Here is a 17,359-nt window from a genome sequence, read left to right on the forward strand (position 1 = left end):
TCTGGCCTTGTGATTCGTGAGGTTGGTGATTTTGCTTACAGAGTGGCTAAATCCAAGACAAAGCCATCCTTCAAAACAGCTTTGGCTGTCTCATCCACATCACATGATAGTGGAGATAGGGTCAGACGACTCATTAAGACAAAGAAGGCAATGCACGGAAGGCTTACCTCAGTGTCCCACTCTACACGGTGCAAGAGACAGACTATGCCTCCGGATACAAGGGGCACAGGCGGAGGTCGCAAGAGATTTCAGTTTAAACTTTTCCCCTGGAAATACGATCACAATTTTTGATCAATAATTAGTGTTACCTAGCTGATGAGCACAATGAGTCTGATTATCATGAGATCATTTAATCTAACTCAGACATCATCGGTAAGAAAAGAGATGTTTTTCATTTGGAAGTAGCCTAAAAGTTGCTAGCTTTTCAGACCTGGATTTATAAATCCCTGTCCTTTGACTCCTCCACAACCTCACCCTGGCTTTAAATAAACATTAGGGGATTAATGCCCATCCGTAATCTCAAACAGCCTATGCCCCGCTAATTGGAGTTTCACACAGCAAAGACACCCTGACCTGGATTGGAACAGGTGGATAGATAAACTGTAAGTGGACTACACACTTGGCTTATACAAGCTCACACACACCAGACAGTCAGCCTGTCTCACACGCGCTCACACGCGCACACACACACACAGTGGTGAAAAAAAGTAGGCTACTCACAATCTTTAATTAGCCTTCTACCAGAATGTAAAAATATCACCATCACAAGTAAAAGTTAAAAAGTAAACATTTAATCTGAAAAGTAACTAGTAACATTTAGATAAATGTAGCCTGTAAATCGAGTAAAATGTGCAATCACTGCCTCTGAAATGGAGTGCAGTAGAAATGTAAAGAAGCATCAAGTAAAAATGCTTAAATAGAATGAACATATAGCCTACCATATCCCTATGTATTATAAGAGATAGCCTACTACAGTAAAATGATAATGTATACAACCAAACAAAGACACAAAGAGCTTTATTCCTAAACTGTTAGTTGTGGTGCAATCCAATATTTATACTTTCCCAATATTTATATTAGCTCCTTATAGGCTATTTACATGTTTTTCTTAATTAGATTATGTTTGATGGTTTATTGAAATAGGGCGACACCCTAAAGTGAAACGTGGCCCTCTGGCGCGGTGCATTGTGGTCTGACACCTCCCGTTGGACTCACACTCTGCAAAATGGCGACGTCGCTGGGATCGAACACCTACAATAGACAGAACTGGGAAGACGCGGTACGTTTAATCGGCAGTATAGTTTACGGGACAGGGAGTGTGACTAAAACACCATCATTTACAGTTAAATTCACATAATTTACATGACCATATAATCTACCAATTTACCACAAATCTGTCCAGTTTCCTTGATAGCAAGTTAGCCTTCTGTTAGCTAACGCTAGCTTGTAGAAGCGTGGCTGCTATCTTCTGCTATAGCCTCTGTTGGCTATAGTGTAAACGTCAATTCTCAAAACATCATAATTTAATATTAACAATAGTGAGCTATAGAAGATGGGTGATAACGTCCAAGATTTGCCTAAAACTAAGCACTCGGTTAATTTGACCGTAACATGTTTGGCGCTAATACTAGCCATCAGAGCTAATGAAGGCTAAAACGAACAAGCTAGGCTAACAATAATAAAACGAGGTTTCATTAATTACCGTTAACGCCAACCAGCTAACAACTTCCATTTCCACACATAACCGGGTTATACAGAATTGAGACAACCCGGCACATCACAATATTATTGTTGTTTTGGATTGGCTTGGTTATTGTAAACTCGTATCATAAAGCTGGAGCTATAGCTAACGTTAGCCTAACAGGCGCTCACAGGAAGAGACCAAATCCGTTTGCATGACCGGTCAATCTAACTTGTATTACTCTATATATACTAATACTCATTGAAATAACAGAATAAATGTGATCGGTGTTTATAATTGGCTCTGAATTTGTCATGCATTATTTTAACCACGCTTTGTGATGTTCATTGTAGTGGGAATCTTATTGATGTAACGATAACCTGGCATTTGAGCTAAATGATCATATATCTACCAAATCTTAACCCTTCAATGTACTGTTGTGCATCAAGAAACTGTCATTTTGATCCTCTCTTTTCTTGATCCTTTCTATGCCCACTATATAAGGCTGCAAGCAGTTTCCTCTTAAGTCATGACCCAACTGGGCCTTTGGCCAATGTTGGTTTTATTAAGACACCAGAATATAAAGATTGCAACCCTAGACTGTGTCGTTGACGCTTGAGCCTCAAGAGCTGCCTTTATTTAGGTGTTTGGCTGATGCTGTCAGTAGGATGGATTAAGGCATGGTCCTTTTCAGCAGCTAGCTAGCACTAAGATTGAAACAACATCCTTCAACAGATGACAAAATAGAAGCGAGTAGGTCCTATTGCCCTGTATTCACTCATGTAACATTGCCAATGAGCCTAAAGCAGAAAGTGAAACATAACGTTACTGTCTCAGGTAACTCATCAGGGGACTGTTGGACGATCAACAGACGTATGGCTGCATAACAGATATGTTGCTTGTTTGTTTTTTTTACTAAATCTGTTTTCCTTTTTTGTCTTTCAGGATTTTCCAATTCTGTGTCAGACATGTTTAGGAGAAAACCCTTACATCCGCATGGTGAGTTTGCATTGCTGTGTATCATAATGATTTGGAGGTTATTTTATTGTAGTGTTAATATCAATTTGTGTGTGTGTGTGTGTTCAAATGTGTTCATGCTTTGTTTTACAGACCAAGGAGAAGTATGGGAAAGAATGCAAGGTATGTTTTTGCTTTAGTATTTTAAATCTCATAACACTCAACACTATGTTTTTTATTTATTTATATATTTACATTCTTTGCCCATCAGATTTGTGCCCGACCATTTACCGTGTTCCGATGGTGTCCAGGGACACGAATGCGTTTTAAGAAGACGGAGGTCTGTCAGACCTGCAGTAAAATGAAGAATGTTTGTCAGACATGTCTGCTGGACCTGGAGTTTGGTAAGTCTCTGCAACTAACTCCTTGTAATTGTAATTTGGCCTGTGTTAATTTTTGTATGGCTCGGTGAAGCATGTAGCTATGCACGTTTAACCTTCTTGTCACGCCTTGTATTTTACAGGCTTGCCTATTCAGGTCAGAGACACCGGCCTGTCAGTTAAAGATGAGGTTCCTAAGTCGGATGTCAACAAAGAGTACTACACACAGAACATGGAGAGAGAGGTATAATTGTTGTCTGATGCAGACACATAATATTTGTTCTGTTAATTGTATTTTCCATCACCTCAAACTAGCTTGTAGGATCCCAATATTTTTTTCTATTATTATTATTATTATTATTATTATTATTTGTCTTTCCTACACATAGGAAAGGTTTGGACAGGGTTCAGCTTGTTAAACTAATAAAACACTGGAAGTAAATGCATATTTGTATATGAAATGGTAGACAAAATGGGACATCCCTAATGATCCTTTCTAAGGTTGGATTATTTTTTTTGTAACTTATCACTCATGTCTATTTGAACCTCTATGTTCTTAGATAGCCAATACTGATGGCACACGGCCAGTGGGCCAGCTTGGTAAAGCACCCAGCTCTAGTGATATGTTGCTGAAACTGGCCCGGACCACACCATACTACAAGAGGAACCGGCCGCACATCTGCTCCTTCTGGGTGAAGGGAGAGTGTAAGAGAGGGGAGGAGTGTCCCTACAGGTGAGTGATACTTCCTTAAATAGGCTATAGTTGCAGTTACTTAGAGGTCAAACTTGGTGCTGTGGGATCAGCAGTGTGTGCTGATTGTTTCTTAACTTATTTTGTTTTTGTTTATACTAATTATTTGAGTACTGATTAACATAGAAAAGTGGTGTTATGGTTCATTTAAGGTTGACTGTAATTGTCTCATCAGTTATAGTTGTTGCCTTTGCTCATTCTGGTTGTCCTTTTCAAACAGGCACGAGAAACCCACAGATCCTGATGATCCTCTAGCCGACCAGAACATAAAGGACCGTTACTACGGCATTAATGACCCTGTCGCTGACAAGCTGCTGAAACGGGCCTCAACTATGCCCCGACTGGACCCACCAGACGACAAGTCCATCACCACCCTCTACATCGGGGGTTTGGGGGATACTGTCACTGATGGAGATCTCAAGTAAGGATTTCTATTTCATAACTGTACAACTTCCTGTTTCCATTGGGAGCTGGGTTTACTCATTTTGCAAATAAAGTAGAATATAATTTCATTGTCATGTCGTTCACTGTTACAATTTTACACCTTCCAACTTCAAGTGTCTTTGATCTATTGAACATTGTATCTGGTTTTATTGCAGGAGTCACTTTTACCAGTTTGGTGAGATTCGCACCATTACCATAGTCCAGAGGCAACAGTGTGCCTTCATCCAGTTTGCCACTCGGCAGTCAGCGGAAATGGCTGCAGAGAAGTCCTTCAACAAACTCATCATTAATGGACGGAGGCTCACTGTCAAGTGGGGAAGGTAAGAAACTAGCATTAGGGTTCCCATCACCAAACTGATGCTTAATCCATGCTCATCCATTCTGTTGATGCAACACTAAAAGCTCCTCCTGCCAACTGATTTCTTAGCTTTCATACAGCCCCACTTAGTGGAGCCACATTGGAGGATATGTTAGGATCTATAGTGTTAATTTGCTAATTAAACACCAGGTGGTGTTCAGAGAAAATGTGTGATTAAAAGTAATATTGGAATATTGCTACCACCACAGTCACAGTTGAGCGTACATTTGAGCGTGTGTGTGAGTAACTTGGACTTTTATTTATTTATTTATTATTATATATATATATATATATATATATATATATATATATATATATATATATATATATATATATATATATATATATATATATATATATATATATATATATATATATATATATATATATATATATATATATATATATATATATAGAGATATAGATATTTACAAACAAAATCTTATATTGTCTTTTTAGGTCTCAGGCTGCAAGAGGGAAAGAGGGCATTAAAGATGGCATCAGTGAGATGGGCACCAGACTTGATCCTGTTCCTGGACTGCCTGGAGGTGAGTGTGTGAGAGTGTGTGTGTGTGTGTGTGTGTGTGTGTGTGTGGACATAGTCATGTGAGTGTAATTGAAAGTAGTCTCTAATGTCTACTTTACTTATATTCTCTGTGTGCTATAGCTCTACCGCCACCTCCAGCTTTAGATGAAGAAGCTCCTGCAAACTACTTTAACCTGGACCCTATCACCTCTCCTGCGGTCATGAACATTGCTCTGCCCCCACCTCCAGGCATCAACCCGCCTCCTCCAGGTAAAATCTCATAGATATATCACATATATACGTACAGTACCAGTCAAAGGTTTGGACACACCTTCTCATTCAATGTGAACTTTTGACTGGTACTGTATATCCAATATAAAATAGTTATTTTACTATTACTTTTGGTAATCCTGATCTGTTTATAGGTTTTCACAATACATTTTTGCAAAGAATTGATCCATCACGTAGCATGGTGTAAATCATTTAAACACTGAAAAGGTAGATGCCTAATGCTGTATTGTTTTTTTTCATCTGTTCCATCAGGTTTCGGCCCTCCAATGTTTCACCCCATGAGTCACATGGCTCCACCGATGCCCCCTCCAATGAGCATGAGACCTCCTGGTCAAATCCACTACCCCTCCCAGGATCCTCAGCGCATGGGTGCCCATGCTGCACACGGCTCTCGTCAGGGTGAATAGCTGCCCGAGTGATGTCATACTGCGATTAGGTGTCATTCTTTTTCCTACGTCAAACCTGGTCAGGTGCTTTCACTTCAGATGCAGTCAGTGGGCCTGAAACCTGCAGACTGCTTCTGGGAGAAACCCTGTTCTGTCTTACTGGATAACATCAGATTTAGTATGCCACATGCAGTGACGTGAGTGAACTGAACGAGCACCATCTGTATCAGGAGAGACGACAACCGGGATATTCCAAGATGACTTTGTCTCGTCTCGCAGTTAAAAAGTACCAGAACGGCAACAGCAGACTTCTAACATGAGAGTACAGGCCAATGTGATCAGGGCCATGTATACAGGCTCCTGTGGTTGGAGCCATTGTACATATAAAAATGTCAAACTTTTTTTTGTCACATTGTGCAACATGGAGTAGGTTTCTGAGGAGCATTTTTTAAAAACTGTTAATTTTCAGCAATTTGTTTTATTTGACAGAATCTTAAAAGTCCACAGCAAAATGACTTTGTTTATTGTAAGGCTTTCTTTGAATGTTGTTTTCACTTGTCATTAAAATGAGGCCATTTTGTCATTGAGTTCAGAGTACATATTATTCATTAGTACTTGTGCTGTAGCATGAGACAAAGGAGGGGGTTAAGATGATAACGTCACAGTGTGATTGACACTTGGAGTGGGGAAAGAGGAGTTGACGTTGATGGGATCAGATAATGCAAAGGAAACAACCGTTCAGCCTGTGGCTGCATTGTATACAACTAGTGCGATAGTGAAGTGATTGCAGGCGTCTTGTTTACCTCAACTGGACAGACCACTCGGCAGTAGCAAATAACTATATATCATGCATGATTGTTTTTCTCTCCCCTGCTGCGCCCACTGATTAACAGAGGGACTAACCTCGTATGAAGAGAGCAGCAAGCATAGGTCTGTGCTTCAGTCTTTTAGCTGATCAGCACCCTTTTCATAGTTCGTTAGATTCGGGGTAGTAATCAATTCCCCATCCCCTGGGTGCTTTGTTGAAGTTGGGCCGTCGACACATGCGGTCCAGAGCGATGCCGGGCAGGTATTGGGATTCTACTGCCTCAAAGCCAATCACTGGGATCACCCTCTCGCTGGCCATAGCTCCCCCGAATGGCCTGGCAGATCTGAGAGACAAAGAGAGAGGAGTTATTATTAAGCAGGCTGAATGCATTGTGTTTCATATTCCTGGCAGAACATGACCCGAGGTATCGTATGGCTCAGGCTCCTTCCTATAAAGGGGGTGGGGGGGACTTTTAAATGATACGTGATACCCGGTTTGGTCATCACTCTGATTTTAACTGCTGTTAGCAGGAGAAAGCCACCAGGGATTCAGGATCTAATTGGGTGTGTTGAACTTTTTCTACTTGTGTAACTGCACTGGAGTTCAGATTTAATTAAGACTTTACAATGTTATAATACTCTTAATGGCGTAACAGATCCCTCCACAGGGGGGTACACTTCCTTGCTGACTGGCAGAAACGGAGAGATTGACAGCCATAATTGACTTAAGTCTGAGTTTGTCTTTCAGATATTGTCCATTTTTCCATCTGCCCAAGATTAACCTTTATACTGCCTCACTGGTGTGATGCAATTCCTTATGTGCTGTGAGAAAGGCGATTCCTTTTCGTGCGTAATCTGTCTTGTGGGGAGGCATTTAAAGCTGGCAGCACCCTAGTGGATCATCTTTCAAGAGCCAGGGTTCAAAATAGTCATCTCACAGCCTCACTCCAAAGAGGCGAAGCCAGAGATTCATTTTCTAACTGTGGAAACATGGAGTGGAGCCGAGGGAAGAGATGATTGTGATGGATGACATGGTTAGGTCATCTGTGGGTCTATTTGAAGAAGCCCGTGTTTCCAACTGAATAAGATTTGACAATTCATGGTTTATTTGGGTCAACTGAGCAGCAGCTGCAGAAGTGGAAAGGCAGATTTACCTGTTGAAGCACCTGTAGTTGGAAGGCTGTAGTCTCTGTGGAAGCTCGGGCAGCGGGGTATTGAGGGCATTGAGGAGCTCTATGTTGGTTCCCAAAGAGTTGCTCCATGGGGAACAGTAGGATTTGGGGATCACTGTTGTGTTGAACTTCTCATGAGGAATATCCTTCAGAGGGCCAGAATATCCTGACAGAAACAAGTCTGATGTCAGTGGGTATAAATACACTATAAATAAAGTAAAAGCTTTGTTACTTTAATTTGAGTAATTTCATCTTTTAAATCCAGTGTAAGTAAAACAAAACCCCTTTTTTCCCCAGAAAAAAATGGTATTTCCTAGGTTTAGAACTAATTAAAAAACCACAGCAAAGCACAAAAGTCATATAAATATCTTTGCTGCCACTCCTGTCAACAATAGAAACTATAGTAATTAGATCTGTGTGACTCCCCGACAATAAACAGAGCTCAGCTCGCTGTCAGTCAGACTGTAAGCAGTGCCTTCTGTCAGGACAAATACACAACAGCACTCAGCAAAGATGGTCACACAACTGCTTTCTGCCAACTCTCCTGGCACTGACAATAAGAAAAGTAATTTGTTTGCTCGATACATTTCCACATGAAAAGTAAACACTTTCAAAGTGAGATGCAGTGCCCAAACATTTGGCAGTGTGCTGAGCTTGTTTTATAGCCTGTGTCTTTGCTTCACCATGTATTTAGGTTTACCTGGAGCGAGGACGGCAGGACTGCCTTTCTTTGCTACAGTCTTCTGAAGGTTCATGACCAGGCTGTGCTTACCAGGGATAGAGATAACCTGGTTCTCTTTTTCTCCCTGTGTTTGGGGGACGTTCTGTGGCGGAGGGACGGCCTCTGGGTAGACCTGGGAAATGGACAAAGTTAGAATTACGACGAAATTCAAAGATTTATTTGTCACATACTCATATTTTCAACAAGGATCAGAAAAAAAAGGAAACATGACGAATACAATGTGTAAGATTAAAAAACGTTAAAGTGTATATTTTAATATAGATAAAATGTAAAATAAATAATGTCCCATTTGTGCAAATATAATTGTGGTCTGAGACAGACACTGGACAGAGATTAGCATCCTGATGGTTTTGGGGAGGAAGTTTTTCCCACAAATACTGTAGCACAGTTTATTGAAGGGGCACTCCACCGATTTGACACATGAAATTCAGTTTACTTGTAGCACGGAGAACTACTCAGCCTGTGCAAAGAGCTGCATGCGCCTCCTTTGCTCTGAAGAGAGCTTTCAAAAAAATTCCCTGATGATGGAATCAGTTTTTTCATCTTGGGTTTGAGACATTGACAACAGTTTGAACAGAAAGCCTGCATTACAAACTGGAGGTGTGGGGTACGGAAAAAGTGAGTATTTAGAAGGCAGTAAAAGACGCCACTGAATTGCATTATGGTCAGCGTAGTTATGTATGTTTTTGATTTTGTCTTAAACTACAGACAAAAGGTTAGGATATCTCACCCTCTGCTGCTTTCCTATTGTCCATGTCTCTTGTGGGCCTGCCAACTTTATAAAAGTGCAATACTTAATTGCTGGAGTACAAAACATTGTTTGTTAAGGATACTCCTGTCTCATTAAATAGCTTTTAGTTTTTTATAAATATATCATTCATCAAGGTGAAAACAGCTTATTTTGCACTTGCACATATTGTGGTAAGATGTTAAATATCTGTTGCTGTACCCCAAAGACACGAGGCACGGAGAAAGGTCAGAGAAGAATCACACTTCATTGGCCATTAATTGTAGCTATTTGATCAATTTGACAACAAGCTGTTATTAAGCATTAACTACATGTCAGAAACTCAGGTATACATCCTTTTGGGGTTGTAGGTGGCAGTAATGTCAGTAGATAGGAGTCATTGTGTGCTATTGTGCTATGTTCCGTACATTGTTGGTGTTGTAAGCACCATTGGCAGCGTTCTCCAGCGTGAACCTCTCGACGCGTTTCTGTCTCTCCTGAAACATGCGAGAGCCTCGATTAGATGGAAGGTTGAGCTCCTCCATCATCACGTCCTTTGGAACGCTGATCTTCTTCCCGAGGTTCAGACCCCCTGACACAACACGGCACACAAATGGAGATGTTTTCAGCCTCTGTTTAATATTCCTGTGTATTTTTTAAATGGCAGTATCAGAGAAGAGAAATCCATTTGGGTTTTTGTGCTGTGTGGCATGGTTAGGTGGCTCTAACCCTGCACAGATGCATCATGACATTCAGTTGTGCAAAGGCAATGATAACAGCAACTACCAGGCATTTAGGAAGAGACGGAGAGTAACACAGAATAATAAGGACCTTTGGCAAATCATAATGTCTCCTCTGATCTTCTTACTTCTGTCGACTTTAACAGCTGAGGGGCAGTGATATAAGAAAGCTGAACCGTGTGCAGCATCACTAAGTTGGTATCCGCTTAGATTTTGCTCAGCGTCTCTTCTCGTGTTATATCAAGGCACAGTGGCGGGTCTGAAATAGCCTTAAGATGATGTCAAGGGGTGTGTAATGTTTGTCGTGGTCCAGGGTTGCATGGGTAACTGGGCATATAAATAAAATCTTTGGATGAAAGTCTCATGTATCACGCATGAAAAGCGTTCGGAGAAGTCATGGTATGTGAGAGTGGGAGTTATATTTTGCTGAGTTTAGGGGACTTGCTTTCAAAGCTAGCTGGCAGACAGCGCTAAAAAACAAACAGAAACTGGGATGGTCCCTGCCGGAATGTTTGGAGAATTTCAACAACACACTCCTGGGATTTGGGTGCACAGTATTGCATGTGTCTCCATGCTGTGTGCTAGCCCACTTTGATGTTTGGCTCAATTACATCTGACAGCCCCGGCTTGTGATTACACACTGTTGCAGTTTGACCATTGGTGTTAATTAGCTTAGTTCCAAATAGTGTATGCATGTGCATGTCAGTTCTGTCTGATAATGTACAGAGACTGCAATCTGAAATGAAATCAATGCATCCACACTTACCTCCCCTGGCTTCCTTGCACAGAGCCTGAGCCTGCAACCTCCTCTGCTTAGTCATGTCATCCAGGCCTGACTGCATCATCATCATCATCATCTTCCTCTGATGGACACACATGTTGCCATGTGAATAATTATTATTATGGATTTTTAGTTTGTTTTATGATACTTTTACTTCTTTAAAATATCATTTACCACAACAAATCTCTCTTCTTATTAAATGACAAAAGCAAGAAAAACACCCTTCTATATCATAGAACTAGATATACCACACGTCCTAAATGATAAGCTAAGTCCTTTTGTTGTGACACAATTACTCTAGACATATGTCTCAACTTCAGGCAATGCCTTTGCTGTTTAAAAAAAAAGAAAAAGATATTTTCTTACTTTTGTGAACTGTTTTGTTTGCATTCATTTCATGTAAAACTAGAAAAATGAAAATTGTCACATTTAAAACACACACAGTGCATCTTCTACGCTTTAAATCTGTCTCTCCAGCCTCATAGAAATGTATAGTTTTATAAGTTTCCTGTCTACAGTTCATTAAAGGACCTGGCAGCTTAAGCACTTCACACTGTTCAGTCAGACTGTAGGAAAGTGTTTCTTTTGACCATAATAAAGGCGTTCACTCCCTTCACCTCAGCCCTTACCTGTGTCTGCTGCCTGCTTGTATGTCGGGTGTTGGAGCTGGTCTTGATGATCGTGTGGTTTATCCCGTACTGGAGCTGGGATGCTTCCACGCTCTACTCTGACTCCTTGGCGGAGAAGGAACAGTCTGTATAAAACTCATTGCGGGATGCCTTGGGTGCTTACCTCACTGGGTTATTTTAGTAGAGGGATAAGAGAGTGAGGATGGATGGAGGGAGTGTTTAGGGAGGGGGGTATAAAAGGCCGATTAAGGGGAAAGGGCATGTATAAAGATTTACATCCTGACCGCAAGCCTCTTTGATAATACAAATATGATCCTCTCAGTGTGTGTGTGTGTGTGTGTGTGTGTGTGTGTGTGTGTGTGTGTGTGTGTGTGTGTGTGTGTGTGTGTGTGTCATAACAGCTGCTGTCCAGACAGTGACACTGTCAGGAAGGCCAAGCATCCAACCTCTTCACTGTAAGCATATACACACAAAAACAATTTCTGTTTCTCCCAGTTTAGCATTTTAGGGTCAAAGGTTAAACTCTGTGGCAGTTTGCACTTCCATTTTGGATGGTGGGAGACTTTTGGCGTCCTTTTCTTTAATACTGCTGTGAGTTTTGTTTATTCGTCGTAAAAGATAGTAATAAATAACACAATGCTTTTGCTGTTTTGTTTTCATTTATTCCTTGGCTTACTAACTGTAGAGAAACTCCTGTTGTGAATTCTGCATTAACTCACATTTGTGTTGCACAAGAAGTGATGCCCTTTAACTTTATATTTGGCCTTTTTGAACTCAAGTTAGTCTTTATCGAGCAGCTTTTTCCCCCCTACAAATTGATTCATTGAGCTCAGCAGGAGCCTGTGGGGAAAAAACATTTTCCTTATCTCTGTTGAGATTGGATATCGATTTAACACCTGCCCTGCTCCACAACACCACTATCCCCCCCAGTGGGAAGCCTCCCGGCCTGTGAAAGAAATCATCCTGAGTCACAGAAAATCATCTGCACACACACAATGGAAGTTGAATAGTTGCTGCCCATTAATACTTTATTTAATAGTGTTTGCTTAGTAGAAAAGGCACATTTCCTTTGTAAAAAGAAACCACAAGTAGCCTTCTTTCAATATATTATAACATTTCAGTGCTGCGTCACACTGTACCATTTTATTTAAACCTATTTCTTATATTAATTCATAACAAATTAGATTATTAGGTCAATTGTCTAATGATAATTCAATGATATAAAAAGGGAATTAACAAGATAATGAAAAGGTGACCGGTGCCATCTGTGTTTGAGGGGTGGCTCCCGCAGGGTGTTCATGTCACTTGCAGAGGAGTGCACAGCCACCAGTTGCTGACAGCTGACACAAGAACAATAGACGCTCATTCAAACTCAAAGGCTTGTGTGATTAGGGCACATTTAAAACCGTTTGCACCGTTGGCCTTCAGATGAAACTTTATCTGGCTAGCTAGTCGGAAGAAGTTTGAAACTCCACAGGTAGTGAGGAATATGAAAAGCTTTTCATAACTTCACGCTGAAAGCAAAACTGATTAAAATTCAGCTTGCAGCACTGGAAAAGTCATCATTCTGAACTTTTTCTTTTTCGCTTGCAGGTGCCTTTGGGAGGACTGTTGGAAGTCAATCAGTCGGGGAGCAGTCTTGACAGTACTCAGTTTGAGCTGCCATCCAGAGAGACATAATGTACGGGCTGCTGTGTGAGAGTCTTCACGACTTCATCAAGGAGTCCTACGGAGATGATGTGTGGAAGCTGGTCAGAGAAAGAGCAGATGTCAGGTTACACTCTTTTGTCACCCACCAGGTACAGTGTCTGAAAGTATTAATATAATTCTGGATGTATGCACTGAATAGTAATATATTTGTGAAGGATGTGCTGCCAGTGTGCATCCAAGTCAAACTGTCTACTTTTGTTCTGTAGCTTCATAGTCCTGATGTCAAAAGAAATATTAAGGTCTATATATATATGTGTGTCTGCAGGTGTATAGTGAGAGTGTGATTCCTCGTATTGCAAAGGCAGCCAGTGGAGTGACAGGCACGCCCTACAATGAGCTGATGAACTCCTGGGGTGTCTACTTCTTAGGCTTTGTTGGGAAGTACGGCTATGACAGGATCCTAAAGGTGAAAAAGAAATCTGTCAGAAGTGTGTTGTCTTTTGGTAGATGTGTGAGAAAATGATTAAATACCCAGTGAGCTAGTTATCCTTAACACTGCTATTTTGCTTTTCTTATTGTCTCATATACATGATCTTATTGTGTGGTATTATTGAAGAAGGAATATGCAACTCATGTACAATTTAGTCAAGAATATTTTAAATCCCAGCAGCAAAGGGCAAGATATCCTTTTATAGTGTATATGTTCTAGTCACTTGTTTGGGTCAAGCTCCAAAAATGCTAAATTGGTTTAAATGTTTTTTCTATAAGCGCAATCCAAAACTAACTCAGATGGCATCATAAAGGGGGTTATTTTCTCCAGGAAGACAGAAGACATTATACAACTGCTTTTACAGACTTAGTTGTTCTCCCCATGAAGAGAAAACTGACCGTTTGGTCTAACATTAGTCAAGTGGCCCTTTAAAAGTACTATAATAAAAAGGTAGAGCAACTATCTTAGACATGACCTGTCACCTTCTGTATCTGCCTTCAGGTGCTGGGCCGTCATGTACGTGACTTTGTCAATGGCCTTGATAATCTTCACGAGTACCTGCGCTTCAGCTACCCCAAGGTGCAGCCTCCGACCTTCTTCTGCCAGGAGGAGTCAGCCACTGGAGTCACCCTCCACTACAGGTCTGAGACGAGGAAGAGGAGGAGGAGGAGGAGGAGGAGGAGGAGGAGGAGGAGGAGGAGGGGGGAGATTGATAGACTACCATGCATCAAACATAACAGTAGAAAAACAAGGCAAACAGAGAGAAAGCTGTGTTGATTTATTTTAGACTGATACTGAACTGTCTTCCTCTGTGACCCGCAGGAGTAAGCGCAAAGGCTATCTGCACTACGCCATGGGTCAGCTGAGGCAGATGGGGAAGCAGTTCTACGACACCGACATCCATGTGGAGGTGCTGTCTGAGCAGATGCTCGGAGACTACTCCCATGTCACCATGAGGTACACACACACACACACACACACACGCACACACACACACACCGTTCTTTTTATACTCAGCGGTGGAAAGTAACATAAGTACATTTACTCAAGTACAGTAATGAGGTAATTTACTTGAGTATTTCCATGTTATGCTACTTCATTCTTCTTCTCCACATTAAAGAAGGAAATATTGTATTTTTTTCTCCACAACATTGTTTTGGCAGCTACTGTGACTAGTTATTTTTCAGAAATCCAAACTGTTCTAAATCCCAGAAGCAAAGAGCAAGATATCCTTTTTTGTTTGGGACAAGCTGCAAAAAAATGCTTAATTGGTTTAAATGTTTTTTCTATCAGCGCAATCCAAAACAAACTCAGATGGCATCATAAAGGGGGTTATTGATATTTTGCACTGGTGGTCACAGTAATTAAAAGTAGCTACACCTGGGATAACCAGTACAGCGAAAAGCTACTGTAGTGGTGCTTTAGTACTATCAATCTAATAATTAAATATATAATAATACTTCAGTCACATGGGCCACCCCCCCCCTCAGAATGAATACTTTTACTTTAGATACTTTAAGCACAATTTACTGATATTATGTGTTACTCAAGTAATGTTCTGAGTAATTTCACTGTGTTGTATTTGTACTTTTACTTTTGTCAATCAGAATACTTTCTCCACCACAGTTTATACTTAACCTAAAATACAAGTTGATCTGTATGTCTGTGCAGGCTGAACTTTGACAACTCAGCCTACCGCTACATCATGAAGGAGGATGACGAAGAGCAGGATATTTTGCCCATAGCGTCAGACTTCTTCTTTGAGGTCTTCCCCTTTAACATCGTCTTCAGACAGGTAATCCTTTTGAGTTACAATCCTAAACTCACCGTATGAATAACATGAAGCGGAAAATGATTGAATATTCACTGTAATTCTTTGACTCTGTAGGACATGGTGGTGCATAATGTTGGCTCAGGCCTGTCCACAGTCTTCCCTGATCTGGATGGGAAGAAGATCACTGATGCCTTCTTGCTGGCTCGCCCCCTAGTGGAGTTCACCTGGAACATGGTGAGACACCACTTTCCATGACCCTGTTTAGCTACAGCGGTCAGTATATAAACAACACACATATCAGCTTTAAACAGGATGTTGATGAGTGCTGATAATATTGACTTAATAATCTGTACACAGATCATCTCCCACCCCAACAACCTGTTTGAGATCATGTCTAAGGAGCCTGTGAAGAGAGAGAGGAACCTTCACAACCGAATCCAGAGTAAGCATGGGTGTGTGTCTGGTGGGCGTGGACAGGCTTGTGGACAGATCAATTTCACTGCAGTCAGTTGCAAAAGACACGCTCAATTTCAGTTTTATTAGATAAAAAGAAGGAGCAGTTTGCAGTAAAATGAATGTCTGTTCTTGTGCATGAGCTCGATCATCAACATTTACCTTGAAAACACTGCTGAATGGAAGTTGAGAGTTTAGGAGGTCTTGCAGTTGAAGAAATGGAATTGTTTGATGTCTTGATTCAACCTAAATTGATTGAATTTAGGGGAACTGATTCCAGCACTGGTGGTCACGGGTGGAGGGTGTGAATATGAATGTTTATGCCTCTCACAGTTTTTCCTGTTTTTACACAGATTCTGACTATGAAAATGCCAATCGCACTGCTGACGTAGATGTGGAGCTCATGGCTTTCCAGTCCATTATTGGAGATGATTACAAAGGTCATGACCATTCTGTTATCTAACAAAACACCTTAGCATACAGACACTGAACTAGTCTGTCTTACTATGACAAAATAAAACCTATTAAAGACACTTAAAGAATACAAAATAATCTCATAGTTTGACATGGTGGAGAATACACTTACTTGCTTTCTTGGTGAGAGGTGTTCAGTTGATATGAAGGTTGATACCACTCTTATGTCTGTACCGGCAATATAGAGCTGGAGCCAGCAGCGGGTTAGCTTAGCTTAGCATTAACTTAGTAAACAGCTAGCCTGGCTCTGTCCAAAGATAACAAAACCCTGGCTACCAGCACCTCTAAAGCTCCATAATTAAAATAGTATATCTTGTTTGTTTACAAAAAAACATAGTGAAAAAGAGTTATGATTTAATTGGGCGGGGGGTTATGTCTTTAATGCCTTTCTGAAGTCGTGTTTTCACTGTGTGGCAGCTAAGAAATGAGTGCACAAAACCCACTGGAAGCCATTAATTGTTGTTACCTTAAGACAGAGCCAGGATAGCTGTTTCCCCCTGTCGTTATGCTAAACGTACGCTAATTGGCTACTGGCTTCAGCTTCATAATGAACATACAGATATGAGAGTGCTATTGATCTTCTCATCTAAACTGTTAGCAAGAAAGCGAATAAGTGTGTTTCCTGCAAAACATAAAAATATTAATCTGAATCTAAAACGATAATCGACTGCCAAATCAATTAGGAGGACATTGTAGTTATTATGTACTGCTGATATTTAACATAAAACTCTCTAAATGTTTGTCTTGTTGGCATTTCATCGTGCTCCTCTTTTAGACGGTAACAGCGCTAATGCGATGGAGAGCTGGGGCGATGGGACCCGCTGCCTAAAACTAAAAGGACAAATGAGATACATGCCAGAGTGGGAGTCCATCATCTTCCTGGGAACCCCTGTGTAAGCCCCCCGAACACACACACACACACACACACACACACACACACACACACACACACACACACACACACACACACACACACACACACACACAGCCATAGACACAGGTCTTTATTAAAACACTGTGGTTGAAAAGTAAAACATTCAAAAAAGCAGCAAGAGCTAAACTGAATTACGAGGCTGGAAATAAAAGCCTGGGCAGTGAATCAAATCAGGGGGCCATTCTAACAGCACTTACCATGCATGAAATGAG

The 17,359-nt window shown here is 40.9% G+C and overlaps 3 protein-coding genes across 3 annotated transcripts in view; 2 read left to right on the forward strand and 1 right to left on the reverse strand.

The window, feature by feature from the left end:
• The first annotated feature begins 1,142 nt into the window (after positions 1 to 1,142).
• rbm22 (RNA binding motif protein 22) lies at positions 1,143 to 6,361 on the forward strand. The gene is made up of 11 exons (XM_029441517.1): positions 1,143 to 1,279; positions 2,627 to 2,680; positions 2,792 to 2,821; positions 2,910 to 3,042; positions 3,162 to 3,262; positions 3,579 to 3,751; positions 3,990 to 4,190; positions 4,369 to 4,533; positions 5,031 to 5,119; positions 5,239 to 5,367; positions 5,641 to 6,361. The coding sequence occupies exons 1-11, from the start codon at positions 1,226 to 1,228 to the stop codon at positions 5,793 to 5,795; spliced, it is 1,284 nt and encodes a 427-aa protein (XP_029297377.1). The 5' UTR covers positions 1,143 to 1,225; the 3' UTR covers positions 5,796 to 6,361.
• LOC115014556 (myozenin-2) lies at positions 5,844 to 11,529 on the reverse strand. Its single transcript, XM_029441520.1, has 6 exons — positions 11,373 to 11,529; positions 10,729 to 10,825; positions 9,651 to 9,814; positions 8,454 to 8,607; positions 7,736 to 7,919; positions 5,844 to 6,925 (listed from the first exon to the last, which is right to left on the reverse strand). Exons 2-6 carry the CDS (start codon positions 10,817 to 10,819, stop codon positions 6,742 to 6,744), a joined length of 777 nt encoding a protein of 258 aa, XP_029297380.1. The 5' UTR covers positions 10,820 to 10,825; positions 11,373 to 11,529; the 3' UTR covers positions 5,844 to 6,741.
• A 1,522-nt stretch (positions 11,530 to 13,051) lies between these two features.
• LOC115014636 (soluble guanylate cyclase 88E-like) overlaps positions 13,052 to 17,359 on the forward strand; it is an 8,619-nt gene continuing 4,311 nt past the window's right edge. The window contains exons 1-9 of the mRNA XM_029441644.1: positions 13,052 to 13,171; positions 13,348 to 13,488; positions 14,014 to 14,153; positions 14,335 to 14,469; positions 15,184 to 15,307; positions 15,401 to 15,520; positions 15,644 to 15,728; positions 16,093 to 16,179; positions 16,989 to 17,106. Of these exons, the coding sequence (XP_029297504.1) occupies positions 13,052 to 13,171; positions 13,348 to 13,488; positions 14,014 to 14,153; positions 14,335 to 14,469; positions 15,184 to 15,307; positions 15,401 to 15,520; positions 15,644 to 15,728; positions 16,093 to 16,179; positions 16,989 to 17,106 (1,070 nt within the window). The remainder of the gene's footprint in view (positions 13,172 to 13,347; positions 13,489 to 14,013; positions 14,154 to 14,334; positions 14,470 to 15,183; positions 15,308 to 15,400; positions 15,521 to 15,643; positions 15,729 to 16,092; positions 16,180 to 16,988; positions 17,107 to 17,359) is intronic.

This window comes from Cottoperca gobio, chromosome 10, assembly GCF_900634415.1.
Source record: "Cottoperca gobio chromosome 10, fCotGob3.1, whole genome shotgun sequence".
NCBI lineage: Eukaryota > Metazoa > Chordata > Actinopteri > Perciformes > Bovichtidae > Cottoperca > Cottoperca gobio.